Source organism: Hyperolius riggenbachi, chromosome 4 (assembly GCF_040937935.1).
Source record: "Hyperolius riggenbachi isolate aHypRig1 chromosome 4, aHypRig1.pri, whole genome shotgun sequence".
Classification (NCBI taxonomy): Eukaryota; Metazoa; Chordata; class Amphibia; order Anura; family Hyperoliidae; genus Hyperolius; species Hyperolius riggenbachi.
Window position 1 is genome coordinate 286054179 of NC_090649.1, and position 20049 is coordinate 286074227.

At 40.9% G+C, this 20049-nt stretch overlaps 1 protein-coding gene across 1 annotated transcript in view; it reads right to left on the reverse strand.

Annotated features, from left to right (window-relative positions):
• Positions 1 to 20049, reverse strand: part of MAN1A1 (mannosidase alpha class 1A member 1) — a 312142-nt gene that overhangs the window by 105571 nt on the left and 186522 nt on the right. The window contains exon 5 of the mRNA XM_068231374.1: positions 2500 to 2594. Coding sequence (XP_068087475.1) covers positions 2500 to 2594 — 95 coding nt within the window. The remainder of the gene's footprint in view (positions 1 to 2499; positions 2595 to 20049) is intronic.

Below are 20049 nucleotides of genomic sequence, written 5' to 3' on the forward strand. Positions count from 1 at the left end.
TTTACAAATAAATAACTGCAAAGTGGGGTGTGAGTAATTATTCGGCCCCCTGAGTCAATACTTTGTAGAACCACCTTTTGCTGCAATTACAGCTGCCAGTCTTTTAGGGTATGTGTCTACCAGCGTTGCACATCTAGAGACTGAAATCCTTGCCCATTCTTCTTTGCAAAACAGCTCCAGCTCAGTCAGATTAGATAGACAGCGTTTGTGAAAAGCAGTTCTCAGATCTTGCTACAGATTCTCGGTTGGATTTAGATCAGGACTTTGACTGGGCCATTCTAACACATAGATATGTTTTGTTTTAAACCATTCCATTGTTGCCCTGGCTTTATGTTTAGGGTCATTGTCCTGCTGGAAGGTGAACCTCCGCCTCAGTCTCAAGTCTTTTGCAGTCTCCAAGAGGTTTTCTTCCGAGTTTGCCCTGTATTTGGCTCCATCCATCTTCCCATCAACTCTGACCAGCTTCCCTGTCCCTGCTGAAGAGATGCACCCCCCGAGCATGATGCTGCTACCACCATATTTGACAGTGGGAATGGTGTGTTCTGAGTGATGTGCAGTGTTAGTTTTCTGCCACACATAGCGTTTTGCATTTTAGCCAAAAAGTTCTGACCAGAGCACCTTCTTCCACATGGTTGCTGTGTCCCCCACATGGCTTGTGGTAAACTGCAAACGGGACTTCTTAATGTTTCTGTTAACAATGCCTTTCTTCTTGCCACTCTTCCATAAAGGCCAACTTTGTACAGTGCATGACTAATCGTTGTCCTATAGACAGAGTCTCCCACCTGAGCTGTAGATCTCTGCAGCTCGTCCAGAGTCACCATAGGCCTCTTGACTGCATTTCTGATCAGCGCTCTCCTTGTTCGGCCTGTGAGTTTAGGTGGATGGCCTTGTCTTGGTAGGTGTACAGTTGTGCCATACTCCTTCCATTTCTGAATGATCACTTGAACAGTGCTCCGTGGGATGTTCAAGGTTTTGGAAATCTTTTTGTAGCCTAAGCCTGCTTTAAATTTCTCAATAACTTGATCCCTGACCTGTCTTGTGTGTTCTTTGGGCTTCACGGTGTTGTTGCTCCCAATATTCTCTTAGACAACCTCTGAGGCCCTCACAGAGCAGCTGTATTTGTACTGACATTAGATTACACACAGGTGCACTCTATTTAGTCATGAGCACTCATCAGGTAATGTCTATAGGCAACTGACTGCACTCAGATCAAAGGGGGCTGAATAATTATGCACACACCACTTTGCAGTTATTTATTTGTAAAAAATGTTTGGAATCATGTATGATTTTCGTTCCACTTCTCATGTGTACACCACTTTGTGTTGGTCTTTCATGTGGAATTCCAATAAAATTGATTCACGTTTGTGGCAGTAATATGACAAAATGTGGAAAACTTCAAGGGGGCCGAATACTTTTGCAACCCACTGTAAATATAACATGTTTTTAAGCAATTTAGCGAAGGTGTTTTCATCTGGAATTTGAGGTGTGTTATTAACAGTTACTTTTCTGTGTTTGAAATACTGTTGTTTGTTTGGTAATCCGTTAATATGAAGTATGTGTGTTATTTCAGACTGTATGGTATACTCTACTGTACGTTTGTCTTTGCATAATTGCAACAGCATTGGCCTGATGTGCTGTTGCTGCTGTCTCTGTCCATCTGTTTACAGTCTATAGTGGTCATATACATTATACAGGGTGGACCTCAGTGGTCTTTAGTTACACTGAAAGGATGGGTGTTCATTCACTGCTGTGTATGCAGTTTAACCTCTGCATCCACGGCAAATTATATATATATATATATATATATATATATATATATATATATATATATATATATATATATATATATATATATATATATAACCAGGGACAGTGTTTACTCCGGCTTTTAGAAAGCCATCTTGGATATTAAATATTTGAAAAAGGAATGGAAATTACAACCCCCAGAAAAAAAAATCTCACTGGTCCTGGGAAATATAAAAAAAATATAAACACACACTTTTTCTTTCCTGCAGCCCTTTACATAGTGAATGCAGCTATGACATTAATTGTCCTTCAAAAGGTGTTAACAATCCTATTCCCACCATAGCTATTCGTTGTCTTATGTTCCTACCTATAGATACACACATACACAAAAAGGTTATTGCAGAGTCCAAATTGCTTCTGTAAAAGGTTTGTTGCTGCAGCACATAATGCACCTAGATCACATAAACAGCTGAGATGTCACCTCTTGCCTCTATGCAATTTCTATACAGCTTCATTTTACACAGTTTGAGAAGAAACCCTCCTGGTATTGTGGAAAGCATTAACAAATGATTACTGGCAGGCTGCCCAAAGGCCACTGATCTTTCAGTTGAGAGAAACCTCAACCAGTTGCCATGAAGCCATTATATAATGAACATTACTCCACAGCAAAAGACCCAACATATCTCCTCAATATCCAAAGACTGAATATATACTGAAAACTAGTACTGTCCTTTATTAAAAATATACATTTACCTTTTGATATTTAGCAAAGCCCAAGGAATTCCCGTTGGCGTATTGAATGCAGGCAGTAGTTTCTCTCCTAGTTCCACGGCTTTTGTTCGGAATATCTGTATTAAGAATTAAAGGGATAATTATTATTTACCTAGATTTACAAAGCACCAGCATACTAGGCATTGTTGCACATTAAATTGGGCAGTACCTTGCCCACAAAAACTTGCATTATAGTACTTAAGCAACAGTTCAACAGCAAATATCGCCAAGTAAGACTTTTTTAGGAGTTGTATAGTTCCTTTAAGAATAAATGTTATTTTAAGATTTGTATATTATTGTGTATGTCTCTTGTGTATAAAAATAAATTTCCCGCTCTCCCTGTTTTGCCTGATAGCATTGCAGAGGAATGTCTCTTTACAGGTACAGTACAGAAAAAAAACATACAAAAGCATATTTTGTAGCTGTGGTAATAAGTCAAAAACTAAAAAGTCCCATGTACATTATGACTAAAGACATTTGTGTGTGTAAATGTTCATCTGCTGCATACAAAGCTTAAGGCAAACCTGAAGTGGAGGTAAATTAGATAAATAACTAGAACTAATCCTACATGGAGCTTCCCTGGTGTCCCATTTTCTTATTTAGGTTATGAGGGCTGGAAAGACAAGTTTTATGTTAGAGCCCAATTTAAAATCACACTGGCATGACTGTTGCCATTCAGAAAAACAATGATTGATCTATTGACCTTTTTATCACTGGCTTACTAAGTGTTTCATGGAAGTTTGATGACATACAATTCGTTTTTTAGGAATGCAGCACACTGTTAAATAGAATTAAACGCAAAATGGTTTTAGGAATCAAGCATCACTGGAAGCACTGACTGCCCTGAAAATCCTTCATGCTGACAAAACTTACTTTATTTTTCACATATACAGTATGTACACACTATAAAACATTATTGGGGGCTACAAAATGGCTTTGCACCATATCTCAATTTATATTAAGATGCATGTAGCCTGGTCAGTAGGGCATCCCCCTCCCCACCAGTCACCCTAACCCCTGTGGTTCTACAGTGCAGTGTTAGGCCTCGTTCACATCATACGCGCTTCCGTGCGGATATGGAAGCGCGTAAGATGTGCTGAAACGCAGGAACGGCAGAAGGGCATAGACTGCCCTTCTACCATTCACATCTACTGCGCTCTGCAGCAGTGCGATGGGCTGGGAAGCGCTTGCGTACTGCTGGCTGCATTTTGCCCGGAAGTGCAGAGCTGATCCCATCACTGTCAATGGATGGGATCAGCAGTGCAGCAGCGCAGATGGCGTGCGATCGGATGCGCTACGTTCGGATCGCACGGCCATCTGCGCTCCTCAGATGTGAATGAGGCCTTACAGTGGATATAGCGAAAGATCCGCACACCTTGTTGTGTGGATGCTGGTGCACGAATCCTAGGCAGCAACAACAGGTATGCAAAGGAGGGGTCCGCACACAGTCTTAGTGAAGCAAAAAGTACAAGTATAACTTGCATTTTTCGCTTCACTAAGACTGTGTGCGGAGCCCTCCTTTGGATACCCAGGGCCATATGCAATTCACTTTTTCACATGAGATTTCTCCTTGGTGATATTTTTACAACTTAAAATAAAATGCTTTTTAAAACACCAGCAAGCAAACAAATATTGAACATAATTTTTACAGTAATTTTTCAACCACTTTTTGGTGCTTTTTCAATTATATAGTGCTAAAAAGTTAATTTAAATTGAAGATGAAAAAATATCTCCTAGGAGAAAACTCAAGAGAAAAAGTGAATTGCATATGGGCCCCAGTGTTACAGTGGAGCATCTTCCCCACTTCTTTCACCACAACAGAAAGTACTGAGAAGCAATGAATGTGCTGAAAAGATATTGGAATAGCCATCTTATTTCCACTGTTGGATTTCTTCTCTAATCAGTTAACATTGGCACACCACTGGATCCCATTCTTTTATCTCTGCTTACACCATCATACAGCCTTGGGGTCCTATTCTACATTGCCAATATTAAACATCAGGCCAAGTACAGATTAGTTCATACCAGGCATACAAAAGTGGCTGTGGTACTAGTAGTTGAGTGGGTGCACATATAGAGGTGGTGAGAACCAACAGTAGACAGGTGTGATGGAGGGACTGGCGGGGGAACTGGTCAGCAGGTAGGAGCAATGGTGGAGTAAAAACCCCATCTGCTTTTAAATAGTGTCAAGAGTTTTTACCTGTTCTTTTAGGTAAAAATTGAGGGTTTTGCCTATAAACAGTGACAGAAACAGTATATGAAAGCACATTTATATAAACTGCTATAAGGATGCGCAGCTTACCAATAAGCTATGCCTGACAATCACTTTAAGGCATCTGGTAACCATGTGCAGAGCTTTCTTACCAAACAGTAAAGTGTCCAACTGCTCTTTAATAGTTCTGAAGAGCAATATAGTACAGTGGTTTGCAAAAGTATTCGGCCCCCTTGACGGTTTCCACATTTTGTCACATTACTGCCACAAACATGAAGCAATTTTATTAGAATTCCACATGAAAGACCAACACAAAGTGCTGTACACGTGAGAAGTGGATCGAAAAATCCTACATGATTCCAAACATTTTTTGTTACAAATCAATAACTGCAAAGTGGGGTGTGCGTAATTATTCAGCCCCCTTTGGTCTGAGTGCAGTCAGTTGCCCATAGACATTGTCTGATGAGTGCTAATGACTAAAAAGAGTGCACCTGTGTGTAACCTAATGTCAGTACAAATACAGCTGCCTCAGAGGTTGTCTAAGAGTAAATTGGGAGCAACAACATCATGAAGTCCAAACACACCAGACAGGTCAGGGATAAAGTTATTGAGAAATTGAAAGCAGGCTTAAGCTACAAAAAGATTTCCAAAGCTTTGAACATCCCCCGGAGCACTGTTCAAGCGATCATTCAGAAATGGAAGGAGTATGGCACAACTGTAAACCTACCAAGACAAGGCCGTCCACCTAAACTCGCAGGTCGAACAAGGAGAGCGCTGATCAGAAATGCAGTCAAGAGGCCCATGGTGACTCTGGACGAGCTGCAGAGATCTACAGCTCAGGTGGGGGAATCTGTCCATAGGACAACTATTAGTCGTGCACTGCACAAAGTTGGCCTTTATGGAAGAATGGCAAGAAGAAAGCCATTGTTAACAGAAAAGCATAAGAAGTCCCATTTGCAGTTTGCCACAAGCCATGTGGGGGACACAGGAAACATGTGGAAGAAGGTGCTCTGGTCAGATGAGACCAAAATGAAACTTTTTGGCCAAAATGCAAAACGCTATGTGTTGCGGAAAACTAACACTGCACATCACACTGAACACTCCATCCCCACTGTCAAATATGGTGGTGGCAGCATCATGCTCTGGGGGTGCTTCTCTTCAGCAGGGACAGGAAAGCTGGTCAGAGTTGATGGGAAGATGGATGGAGCCAAATACAGGGCAATCTTGGAAGAAAACCTCTTGAAGTCTGCAAAAGACTTGAGACTGGGGAGGAGGTTCACCTTCCAGCAGAACGACGACCCAAACAAAGTCAGGGCAACAATGGAATGGTTTAAAACAAAACATATCCATGTGTTAGAATGGCCCAGTCAAAGTCCAGGTCTAAATCCAATTGAGAATCTGTGGCAAGATCTGAAAACTGCTGTTCACAAACGCTGTCCATCTAATCTGACTGAGCTGGAGCTGTTTTGCAAAGAAGAATGGGCAAGGATTTCAGTCTCTAGATGTGCAAAGCTGGTAGAGACATACCCTAAAAGATTGGCAACTGTAATTGCAGCAAAGGTGGTTCTACAAAGTATTGACTCAGGGAGCTGAAGAATTACGCACACACCACTTTGCAGTTATTTATTTGTAAAAAATGTTTGGAATCATGTATGATTTACGTTCCACTTCTCACGTGTACACCACTTTGTATTGGTCTTTCATGTGGAATTCCAATAAAATTGATTTATGTTTGTGGCAGTAATATGACAAAATGTGGAAAACTTCAAGGGGGCCGAATACTTTTGCAAACCACTGTATACAAGATGAATATTCACACAAGAAGGTGGGAGATTTTAAGTTAGGATTCTACTCTTTAGTTACATTCTACTCTTAGCCATGATTAAATACATGTACTTAATTAAACCTTGTAAACACATGCTAGAAAGAACTGCCAAATATCTGCTCTGGTCCATCTTAAGGTGGCCAATAACGGTCCAATTTCTAGCAAAAAATAGTTTGAGCGATCAGAAATTCTGATCGGATTGGTTGTAAATAATCTCCGTTGATGGGCACAATTACAAACGATTATAAAATCAGTTGTCCGATTGGATTCTCGTTGAACCAAAATTTTAATTTGCTAGTTGTGATCGATAGAAAGCAAAGATTGGTTCGTTGATGGTGTAGTGAAGGATTTCACTTCCGATCAGAATTTCTGATGAAATGAAACAAGATGGCAGCCCCATGACACAAAGATAGGGACAATACATTTACTTTGTTGCTGGTCTCCCTATTTATCTATTGTTTATCGCTGAGTAATATGTTGGCGCTTTATAAATACAATAAATAAAAATAATAAGTTAGGTTACATGGCAATTTGCATAAGTAAAACAAGGTTATTTAGACCTGTAGAAAATTAAAGAAAAAGATCAGGTAAAGGGAAGTTTAGACAAGCTTTGTTTTAAGCAGGGGTGTAACTAGAGAGGAACAGCCCCTGTGATTGCAGGGAGGCCTAGAGCTGTAGGCCCAGAGCCCCAATTACTAATTCATTAAAATTATGTTCTTATCCCAATTTATGGTCATGTTATTTGATTCTCAAATAAAGGTGGATTTTTGCCAGGTGTGTGCCTCCCACCCCCCAATGCAGAGATTGGGCAGCAGGGAAGCATTAGGCAATCGGGATCTCTCATCTGTTCTCGTTTCAGTGGCGATCCGACTCCCCTTGTGCACAAACGCTGTCAGCCTCTAAGTGCCGAATGGACTCGGTCCTGTACAGAGGGGAGCCTGACCACTGCTGGAACAGGAGAGGTGAGAGATCCTGGGGGGTTGGGGGGTGTTTAATTGGAGTGGATCGGGTGGGGGGATCACTAGTTAGTGCAGTTAGTGGGAGCTGTGTTGTGCAAAGACGTGACTATACTGTAGCTAGTAATGAGGTGGTGGTAATGCAGTCAATCCAAAGATAGAGAGATCCTGAAAAAATATTCTTGAAATCCTCTACAGATTCCCTTTCAGAAGGGAAAAAAAAAAAAGCCTTGTTTTCCATTCTATTGAAACTTAAAAAAAAAAATATCTGCACCTAGTAGGATCAAAAGCATCATCAGACATACGGTTATCACAATGCAATGTTTAAAGGGCAACTGAACTGAGAGTGATTTTGAAGTTGCCAGATTTATTTCCCATTTTAAAGCGGTATTGTCACCATAAAACTCAAATTTCAACAGCAACTGGTCTGAGTGTTTTAAGTGATAAAGATGCTAATCCTGCATTCAAAACTTGCAAAACTTTTTCTGCTGTGATGGTTTGTAGTTATCACATACTTTAGGAGCACTGGCCCTAGTGCCAAACAGTGCCAAATTGTTGAATGCTGGGAGTTCTTTGTATCTATAATATATTCCTCCTCTTCCATTTCCCTGCCTAGCTCCTTATCAGAAAAACCCTCTGATTACTTGTGTTTACAAGCAAGGCTGAGGTGACTCAGTGATTGGATGTGTAAATAAAAAAAAGACAGTGCAGTTGTTAGTATACACCTCAGTGGGAGTGTCTGAAGACTCTGGGAGGAGGGCAGCTAATGAATACACAATGAGCAAGAGAAGGGAGGTGGGAAAACAAGAGTCAGGGAGGATATGATGTCAGCATTAGCTTGGCAAGATGGCCACTGCCTAGAATAGGATTTTCTGCTTTTCCTTTATAAAATTCACAGGAATCATTACGTGGATAGCACAATACATCTGTTATGTAAGTAGAAGTAGTATTTACCTATTTATTTATGTGTTTTTTATTTTTAGGTTAGCATGGGTGTCGCTTGTTCTTTAACAACACCATTTGCCTGGCCATCCTACTGATCTCTTTGGCTGCAGGAGTGCCTGAATCACAAGCATGTGGCTAATACAGTCAGACTTCAGTCAGAAACATGTGATCTTCATGTTCATAAATATAAAGACCGAGGATCATCCTGGCAACTGGTATTGTTTAAAAGGAAATGAATAGGTCAGCCTCCATATCCCTCAGAGATCAGGTGTACTTTAAATAAAGTGGTGGTTCCATGTATGACCACCAGATGTCAGGGTTTGATAACCACTTCTGGCCAAACAGCTTTCAAATCCAGTAACATGGTTAATAAACCATTTTGATTGTAAAACTGTTACTGTATACAGTATATTTACTGGAGTTTGCACTGATGGCACTGATTCCATTACTGAGAGGGGCGGGGGAGAGACTGAGATACGCCGCTGATTGATGCGTAAGACGGCAGACCTGCGGCTCATAGCTCTGCCTCCTATAGCAGCAAAATTCACGACCAAGAAAGTTGTGGATTTTGTGGGGGAGAGGAAGCTGGGAGTTAGGGGGGGGGGGGGGGGGGGGGATTTAGCTAGATTACAGCGGCGGGAATGCGGTGGTTTAGGTAGGGTTAGCATATTAAACACATTTTTTAAATAAAAAGATGTTTTTCTTGAGACTTCGGTGTCTCTTTAAAGAATGGACACCTTACATCTGAATGCCTTTAATTTATATGCTTAGGAAAACCCCCTTGTACTGATTCAATACTGAAATGCCATCATAGCTCGCACTGTACTGCTCACTCCTACCTATGCAGCTATGGATCGCAAGGCTCAGCCCATTTCAGTCTAGACATAATGTACACACAAATGTATGCAACAAATTAATGCTGCCCCATTCTATGCCAACCAGAAATTGCTTTTTCATAAATTTACATTAGAGTCTTGAAAATTACACATTTATTAAAAATAAATATTTAAAAACTGGGTATGGCCACCACCAATAGTCTATGCCTCCTAAACTACCTTCTATAGATTCTGCCCTGTGACTATTATCTATTCTCTGCATATTCACCTTCACTTCCTTCCAATCCTCATTACTTGGCTCGCCTGGCTTTACCTACACTATGGCCTCTACTGTGTTTAATGGGCCCCAACTGAAGTGATAATAATATGGAGGCTGCCATATTAATTTTTTTTTATATATTTTTATTGAAATTTTATCTTAATTTCCTTTTAAACTATACCCGTTCCTGCTGCCCTGCTGTACTCATTGGCTGTCTGAATAACACAAAACAAACAAGCATCCAGCTCATCTTGTCAGATCAGACAATGCCAGAAATACCTGAACTGCATATACCTGTTCAGAGTCTATTGTATTAGACACAGATTAGCAGCAGGACACACAGGCAACAGGTATTGTTTAAAAGGGAATAAATATGGCAGACTCCATATCCCTTTGGTTTTAGTTGTTATTTAACAGATGACAAATAAAAACATTACAACATCACAGTATCAGCCATGCAGAAACTGCAAATAAAGCAGAACCATACAGTATTAGTCTGCCCTAAAGCACTGGACTGTAGTAGCTAATGGAGTACACATAGCTGGTAAAGGGACAATTTTTTGGGACATGCAATCTCTAAGTACTCAGCAGAAAAATGAGGTCCAAATATATAAGGTTCTTTTATACCAGACACGATTTGCTGCGTTTTGCAAGGTTTTTGATTGCATGCAAATAGCAAAGCACAAGAACATCTTCGAAGTAAAGAAAGCTGTAGGAACCTTTTTAAACCATTGTGATCTTCTTGCTATCAGATTTTGCTCAATGGCAAAAGCCCTGCATGCTGCATTTTTTCTAAGTTTCTCTCTGTGCTCCTAGCAGCCAGAGAAAATTGCAAAACGCAATAGCTGGTAAATCAGAAACAAATCGCTATGAGTTTGCAATTTGCAGTATAAAAACAGCCCTTACAGCACGTGACAAAAAGCTGCCAAAACTGCCATACACCTCCAAAGAATCTCACCTTATTGTACAACCTGAAATAGTGTAGAGATTCGTGGCTGTAGTGTGTGACACTCATATGTACATCCTATTCTACACAAACATCTCTCAAACTGGCCATATACTTATTGCTCATTATTGCAAGGATTATTTTACTGCTCAGTGTAAAGGAGGAGGTTCACATCTAAGACAGAGACTTCTGTGTGCTAATTTATAAAAATGTTTACAGTTGCGATAGAAGTTCAGTATTTTCCCAAACTAAGCTGGCGGTAACATGAGAAGCTGCTGAGTTGATACATTTTCACCTGCAACGACAGCGTTACAATAAAAGAGGCATCCCCAGCTTCCCTTTAGATGTGCATTTTTTTAAACTGCCTCTCCTTGCCCTTAATCTGCGCTGAATCTGTCTATGGCCTGGGGCATACTGAGCGGATTTGGATGTGATCCGCCGGCCGCATCCGCCTGCAAATCCGCTTGGCTAATGTATTTCAATGGGCTAGTGCACACCGGCGGTTTGAGGTTTTTAGCAAACCGCAAACGTGCCTCCTGCTGCACGTTTGCGGTTTGCTAAAAACCTTAAACCGCCGGTGTGCACCACACATTGAAATACAATGGCCAAGCGTTTTCACTGGCTGATGCGGCTGGCCGATTGCATACAAAATCCGCTCGGTGTGCACCAGGCCAAATATCAGCTCTCTGCTCCCAAAACCGCTAGCGTTTTGACGATCTGCTAGCGGTTTTGGTGTGCACTGGGCCTTCTAGTCTTTCTAAACAATCTAATTACCACAGCTTAGAAGAACTTCAAGAAATGTTGCACACGCAGGCTTTCTGATGTAAAAAAACATATGAAAACAGGTACCCAAGAGGTTAAAAAAAAAAACAGCCTGGGGTATTCTGGAAAGCCTTTTTTGTTCTACTTTCACCGCTGCTGCCTGGAAGATCTGTCTCAATTAACTTTGCTGTTATCCGCACCCTTATCACCTCTTCAAAGCAAGCGGTTATTCTCCGTCCCAATACTGCCTGCTCTAATCTTTATGAATTGACATTTAGGGCTCGTTTCCACTATTGCGTTGCGAAATCGCTGAGGCAAAATTCGCATGCGAATGCGAATTTTCGTGCGAATTCGCATGGAAATTCTCATGGATGACGATGTATGCGAATTTAACCATGGCAATGCCGGTGTGCTTTTCCATTGATTTCATGCGCATTTGCATGAAAATTTGCATACCAAAACAGCATGCGAATTTCCTATTAAATACATTAGCAGCAATTCGCATGCATTCCACTCGCAGGCGAATTCTGCGGCTCTTTTGTGCGTTTTTTTCACCGCTGAAAAAAAAACACACCTCAGCAACGCTACAGTGGAAACAGGCCCATCCACTTGCATTACATGTGCGAATCCGCATGCGTTGGACGCATGCGGATTCGCGATAGTGGAAACGAGCCCTTAGTGATATGTGTTAAGATAATCACCGCACAAGGCAGTAATTTATCTCACTGCTCAGGAATGTCAGCTTTTCATGCAGTAACAGCTTTTATGAATTGGCATTTTGCTAAGTGGTTGGTAAAGTCAGCTGTTTTGAGCATTACCGCATGCGGGAGTGCTTTGTGAATTGACCCCATTGTATCCTATCGAGTATATTATTAATAATTAAAAGTTATGTTTTAGCCTTTCTCCCATTTCCTCGCATGCAAGGTTATTTAGTGTAGTTCAAATTCAGGTGTGTGCAATTTATTAAAACTTTTTGCTGTTGTCTTAACTACCTTTTAAAGGGACACTTAAGTCTAACAAAAAAAAATGAGTTTTACTCACCTAGGGCTTCCAATAGCACCCTGCAGCTGTCCGGTGCCCTCGCCATCTCACTCCGATCCTCCTGGCCCCGCCGGCAGCCACTTCCTGTTTCGGTGACAGGAGCTGACAGGCTGGGAACGCGAGTGATTCTTCGCGTTCCCAGACACATTAGCACCCTCTATGCTGCTATATGGTATATGATCTATGCTATAGCAGCATAGATGGCGCTATTGTGGCCAGGAACGCGAAGAATCACTCGCGTCCCCAGCCTGTCAGCTCCTGTCACCGAAACAGGAAGTGGCTGCCGGCGGGGACAGGAGGATCGGAGGGAGACGGCGAGGGCACCGGACAGCTGCAGGGGGCTATTGGAAGCCCCAGGTGAGTAAAACTCATTTTTTTTTGTTTGACTTAAGTGTCCCTTTAGGGCTACATGTGGCTGGGATTATTATTTTTTTTTTTTAACCGCCGCTTCTGCTCACTTAACACATACACTACACTATGGTGGTTGCAGTACGCTATAGGCGATTGATTATGCTTTCAAGATACCATTTATTTGCAGATATCTGCATGGGGCAATTTATTATGTATATTGTTCATCAAAGGGGACGATTTGTAAATGCCCAGTAAGGGGTGGCGTTAGTCCCTCCAATCGCCTTCACTTACTCTGATATTTAAGAGCAGGAGACAGGAAATTGTGTTTGGCCGCTATATGAGCTGACAGACTTACTGAATTGTGATATGTGAATATACTGTTTTGTAGATAGCTTTGCACCTTATCACTAGGCACCTTTGGCAGGTATCACTTTGTTCCCCTGACGAAGAACCCCATTTGAGAGTTTGAAACATGTAGGGTTGTATGTAGGGGGGCGTTTTGTATTTACTATGTAGCGTGAGAGGTAAGCCTAATCCCAACTAACAATTTAGTGGATTAGTCCAAACTGCTCTCTCCTCCATACGGCTTACTATTACAGTCAGCAGCGCCACTTGTTAGTGTCCTCTTGATTACTTTTATTAGGTTATGCTTTAGCCTTTATCACTTCCTTCGCATGCAAGGTTATCCAGTTTATTCACATGTCAGTTCTTAATTACTGCAACCTGCGGTAAAGTCCAGAAATATTACCGGCACCTCTGGTGTGGCAATAATAGTGTGGAGCCTGTTGCAAGACTGTGGGAAGCCAGCCATGACTCGCAGAAGCAGAGAGAGCTATGACGGACAGGAGCAGAGCCAATAGAAAAAGCCCGTCTCCTGCAAGTCCTGCTGATTGGATTTTGATAGGTTGCGAAGGCTTTTCGGGTGGAACAAGCTTTTCTACCCCCATGCAGGGAAAGTGGAACAAAAAGCGGTTTCCCCAGGAGCCCTACAGGCATTTAACCATTTAGGTTCCAGTTTCAAGAGGCAGAGATCACCTAAGCAGGGCACGTCCTTGGAGTTAATCTAAGCTGTGGCAATTAAATAAAATGCTAAGAAAGACTAATAGAGAGATTCAGATTGAGCAGTAAAACAAACATGTACATTTTAAAGGGATGCCTCTTACGTAATGCCCCTCACTGCGCAAAATAGCTTATAACAAAACAGACAGCTCCACGCTGCTCTGTGACCGAACAAATCTGTCTATTGAAGCCAGTAAATTACCGCACTTCTACCGCACCTGTGAACATTTTTATGAATTAGCACACAGTCGAAAATAATGAATGCTGTATTTTAACGTCAAGATTTTTTTTTACTTCACAGCTTTTTATGAATCAAGGCCTAATTCTCTTTCCACATCATGAATTGCTTTTTGAAATATAACGATATAGAGTTGCCAGTTATCGATATAACCGTTAGGGCCTGTTCACTAAACTGAACACTGCAGCGATTTTTCCGCGGTCGCGTTTAGCGCTTCTATAGCACTGAAACGCGATCGCCGGGGAAATCGCCTGAAAATGGTGCAGGCTACGCATTTGCGTTTACCGTTTTTGGGCGGTTTGAAGGGATTAGCGCAAATCGCCCAAGAACAGGCCCATAGGGTTTCATTACACTAGCGCTTTTAAAAAGCATTAGCGTTTGAGCGTTTTGCTGAATTCGCGGCAAAACGCTCTAGTGTGAATGGGCCTTTAGAGTTCTTTTCCACTAGCAATCGCAGTAACCAGTCACTAACACCAGTGATTGCGATTTTTCATCAATTTTGTTATGAAATTGTGATTTTTCATTCACATTGCATAATCACTCTTAAAATTGCTCCAGAAAGTGACTGCGATTTGCAAATCGAATTACTATAGTGGAAAATACTTTTCATGATTCCTATGTTAAAGTAGAAACCCTAGCGATGTAAAAGTCACTAGCAATTTGCAATTGTGATTTGTAAATTGCTCTCAGTGGAAAAGGGCCCTGAAAGTGTTTTGTCACGGCTATAGAAAACTTTTTCCACAAGCCCACACAACTCTATTGCTAATGGGGGACAGGTCTATTGTGAAATTGGACAGGACTCTTATGGAAACAAATTTTTTTCATGAGCCCACACAACTTTAAGTCCTGTCCAATGCCGCAATAGACCTGTCCTCCATTAACAATAGAGTTGTGTGGGCTTTTGGGAAAATAGTTTTCACGGAGATAAAAATTGCATTGCCAAAATAGAAATGTAGTGCCGATAATAACATAGCAGGTGCCCAAATTTCTTAATGGGCACCTTTTTGCCGCTATTTCCATTGTAATTAATGAGACAACCTTTTTTCTGATGTAGTGTATGCCCATTTTCAATATAGGTCTTGCTGATCCTGCATAGTGTGGACCTAGCCCAGGATTTCCAAAATAGTGTTTACTGCTGTACCTTATTTGCGGTTCCCAGGACTGCACACCCAGGCACACTATACAACACAGAAATTTGAAGAAAAAAAACAAACAAAAACAAACCTGGAAATGAAAATTTGCGTGTGCCCTGATCTACAGTGTAATAGACTTGCACTGTTGCTTCTACCACATTGTAATAGTACTGGTATAATAGCCCCTTGTATATACAGTAAAACTACTGTGCCTAAACTAACAGAAAACTAGCTATAGTGCATACTGTTCCCAATTTGGAAATATATCTTTAAAACTATTCTTATTACATTGTTTCTTACAACCTGGTTGTAAATTATTCCTCTGTACTCACTTCTGTGCAGATGCTACCAGCACTTCAGAAAGCATTCAAATTACATGGTTGTACTTTAAAGCAAAACCAAAGGTCAGAAAGGAAAATTTATAGCATAACTGATCAGATCCTCATTTGAAGCACACACCGATTATTACGGCAACACTCCTTTCAGTCTGGATTACTGCCATGATACTACAGCTAGATAACTTAATCAGACAGTAGCCTTTCACTCTGCTTGCCATGTATAGTACAAGAAATGAGATCAATATCTATGAGGCAGCATTGCACTGTACTGTATATTTTAATAACGCAAAGCTTTTTGGGAATATTCCATTTGACTGATCTTGTGTAACAAGGTTGAGTATAATGGAGTTTCTGGTAGTCGGGCAGATGAACTCTTCCACTTGACAGATTCCCTGTATCACTAACACTTAGCTGCATTCATTATTGTGATTGATAATGTATGTATAAATCAGTTACATAGTGAGAAACCAGATTACCACCTGATTGATTTTGCTGTGCATGGATGAGAACTATTCTAAAGATTTCTGGAAAGTAGAATGAGATCATGAAAATAGTAAAGAGAGAACATAGCACCTTCTGCATCAGATAGCATGGAGGTCCCTTCCAGTGCACTTTTTCTCAAGCTTATTACTAGAATGTTTACTTTGTAAGTCAGGTAAAGAATACCTATGTATTTTTCAAATTCAACATTTTACACCTAGGTCTTTACCAGTGTGGTTTACTTAATGTTATAGAGGGTGCTGGTACATAGGACTGGACAGTCCCCTAAGAATACCCAGCACGTTTTTCAGAAGTAGTGACCTGGCTGCACTTTAACCACCTCACCTCCAAGGGTTTTTCTCCTTAAAAAAACAAAAACAAAAAAAAAACAGAGCAATTTTCACCTGTTGCTCCTTCCATTGATTCACCTATGACTATTACTACTGGTACTTATCACAACAGAACATCTTTCGAAACAACGAATCTACATCTTGTTTTTTTAGCCACCAATTAGGCTTTCTTCGGGGGGTACTTTTTGCTAAGAATTATTTTATTCTACCTGCAATTTAAAGGGGCACTACAGGTTTTGGACTAGTCGATCTCTTCATGGGGGATTCTCAGGGATTTATTTCTTTTCAAAAGCACTTAGTGAATGGCAGTTGCTCTGCCTAACTACCAAAAAACTGTAGCGACCAAGGAAGCTGCCCAGCATCATTGTTGAAATCTTTTTTATGGAATATCTTTCTAACGAATAAAAGCGTTGCTGAAAATCCCCTATGAAGAGATGGACTAGTCCAAACCAAAACCTGTCGCCTGTCAGATTTGTACTACCTACTGTAAGTGACAGCAACATAGAAGAAAAGTATTTTATGGCTCATTTTACTCTGAAAAAACGTACTTCTGATTTGTCTATGTTTGCACATATTTTAAATTTGACAATTTTTCGCCATAGTGCCCCCTTTAACAGGAAAAATGAGAAAAAAATTCATTATGTCTCAGTTTTCAGCCATCATAGTTTTAAAATAATACATGCTACCGTAACTAAAACCCATTCATTTTAATTGCCCATTTGTCCTGGTTATTGCAACATTTAAAATTTTTCCCTAGGACAATGTATGGTGCCAATATTTTATTTGGAAATAAAGGTGCATTTTTCCAGTTTTGCGTCCATAACTTATTACAAGCCCATCATTTAAAAAGTAACAGTAATATACCCCTTTTGGCATACATATTAAAAAAAGTTCAGTCCCTAAGGTAAATTTTTTTTAGCTGTATATAAAAATGTGGGTAATTATTGGGGTGTGAGAGAGGTAAGGGGTTAATTTTAAATGAAAAAAAATGTTGGTCTAAAAATTTTTTTTTAATAAATTTTACTATATGGCCACAAGATATCCTCATGCATAACTTCCTTATGCATAGTATTACTACGCAAACAGGAAGCGATGCATGGACATGCAAGTATCGGCTTTTGTGAATGAAGGGACCATCTCATTGATGGCGGCATTCATTCACATGGGGACTTAGATCAATGAATGGGAACTGTGTTCCCATTCATTAATTTCCAGGCAAACGATCGGTGGTGATAACGAGCGTGCGGGAGGAAGGGGTGAGCGGGAGTGCACGGCAGAGAGGGACATAGCTATGCCTCTGCAAGAAGATATGGGGTAGTGCAGGGTTGTAGTTACTTGTCCTGGGGGAGGGGAAGTGGTTAAGAGGTAGAATCTCTGACAGATTTTGGTCTGTATTCCAGGTGCAATTTACCACATTTCTATTGTGACAGACTGATGGTGAACATTCCACAGAGACAAATACATACTGCACAGGAAAAGGTTAAACCACCAGGTTTTATTACTGTCTCAGTCCAGGCTTTGAAAATTCCTGTTGAAGTAACCACAGCCATTGAGAATAGGAAATGAAGTACAATCTTTACAATGGGATTCCAGACAGCTATACAGTAATCGCAACAAAAACGTTTAATAACCAAACTATGTATACAATTATACTTTCAGAAGACTAGAAATGTTTCATAGTTTGACCTAAAGCAATCCTACTCTTTCAGTTGAAAGAACAAACAGCTGGTAAAGATGAGCAGGAGAAAGAAACTACGTGTTGGTAGAAGCGGCCATGCTCGGGGGGGATTAACTTATCTTGGTCACCTCTTCTGCCCACAGTGCTTCACACGCTACATCCTCCTGATACTTCTTCCATCATAAAAGGGAAGGAGGAAGTATCAAGAACGGAAGGCGGTATGGCTGGATGGTGTAATGGCTAAGGGCTCTGCCTCTGACACAGGAAACAAGGGTTTGAATCTCGGCTCTGCTTGTTCAGTAAGCCAGCACCTATTCAGCAGGAGACCTTAGGCAAGTTTCCCCAACACTGCCACTATAGAGCACGTCCTAGTGGCTGCAGCTCTGGCGCTTTGAGTCTGCCAGGAGAAAAGCGCAATATAAATGTTATTTGTCTTGTCTTTGTCCAAGTATCGGGAACATGTAGAGGGGTGTGGAGTGCTGCGGCCAGAGGCATCAACCATTGTGAACTAACTCCCTCTGCCCGAGCCTGCTTCCACTATTGCTCGGGCAAAACTGCATTTCCCTTTTGTCTGCTCATCCTAAGCAGCAAGTGCTGCTCTGACTGCTTTTTGACAATTAAAGGATACCCCAACTGAAATGTGACATAATGAGATAGACATGTGTATGTACAGTGCCTAGCACACAGATAACTATGCTGTGTTCCTTTTTTATTTTTCTGCCTGAAAGAGTTAAATATAAGGTATGCAAGTGGCTGACTCAGTCCTGACTCAGACAGGAAGTGACTACAGTGTGACCCTCACTGATAAGAAATTCCAACTATAAAACACTTTCCTAGCAGAAAATGGCTTTTGAGAGCAAGAAAGAGGTAAAAAAAGGGCAATTTCTTATCAGTTAGGGTCACACTGTAGTCACTTCCTGTCTGAGTCAGGACTGAGTCAGCCACTTGCATACCTGATATTTAACTCTTTCAGGCAGAGAAAGAAAAAAGGAACACAGCATAGTTATCTGTGTGCTAGGCACTGTACATACACATGTCTATCTCATTATGTCACATTTCAGTTGGGGTATCCTTTAAGAAAACCTTATTTTTGTATAGGCTTATGAGGATCAGAAGCAGCCTGCTACCAAATTCAGCTGCCCTCTGAGGCAAAGGTTCTGCCCTTCCTCGTCACGGTTTCCAATAATTAGATGATTAGGCAACTCTTCTCAGAGCTGCACCAGTCTGTTGATAGAATTGCTGACTAAAATCATGTCACAGGAATGCATAAAGGCATCTATCTAGGATTATCAGACTACAGTAATATATTCATATTATCAGAGCAGGGCAGTTTATTATTAAGTCCTGATATGTATAAAACTATTATCAGTTCTGTGTTGTGATGCAGCACAAGACACAGTCAAAAGAGGAAGATTGCAACAAATACCACATAATTGTGGGTGTTCTACTTCAAGAAAACAGTTTTCTGGGAACATTAATTCTGTTCGTCTCTACCCTTTTACATGTGCAAACAGACATTAGAAATGCAGTACTGCATCTAAACATTCAAAGATTCTGCAGACTAGCAGAAAGGTCTAAATGACCTGGTTTGCACAGCAAGTTCCACAACAACAGCCACACTGCTTTAGCTCATTTCATGCATATCTGATATATGATCTTGCAAGGCTTACTATTCAGCAGAATTGGTTCTGTGCCAGTCACATACCTTCATTAACCTGTAGCCTACAAATTGACTTCTACACTCTGCTCCATAGGGAAAACTGGGCTTCCCTGCTGATTGCTTGAAATCGTGACTTCAATATAAATGTCCTTAATGATATTAGGAAAGCATGACCTTGTCCATCAGCTCTAATATGCAACATTGCAAAGGGATGCCTAACTAATATAAACATACAAACTGGTAGAATGATAATACACATACAAGTAAACAAGCTGAACTAAAGCAAGTGCTAAAGGGACATAGCCCAATCAAAACACACACTAGTACTAACCCCTTTAAGCCTCATTCACATCATACGCGCTTCCATACGGATACTGCCCTTCTACCGTTCACATCTACTGCGCTGCACAGCAGTACGATGCGCTGGGAAGCGCTTGCGTATTGCTGCCTGCATTTTGCCTGC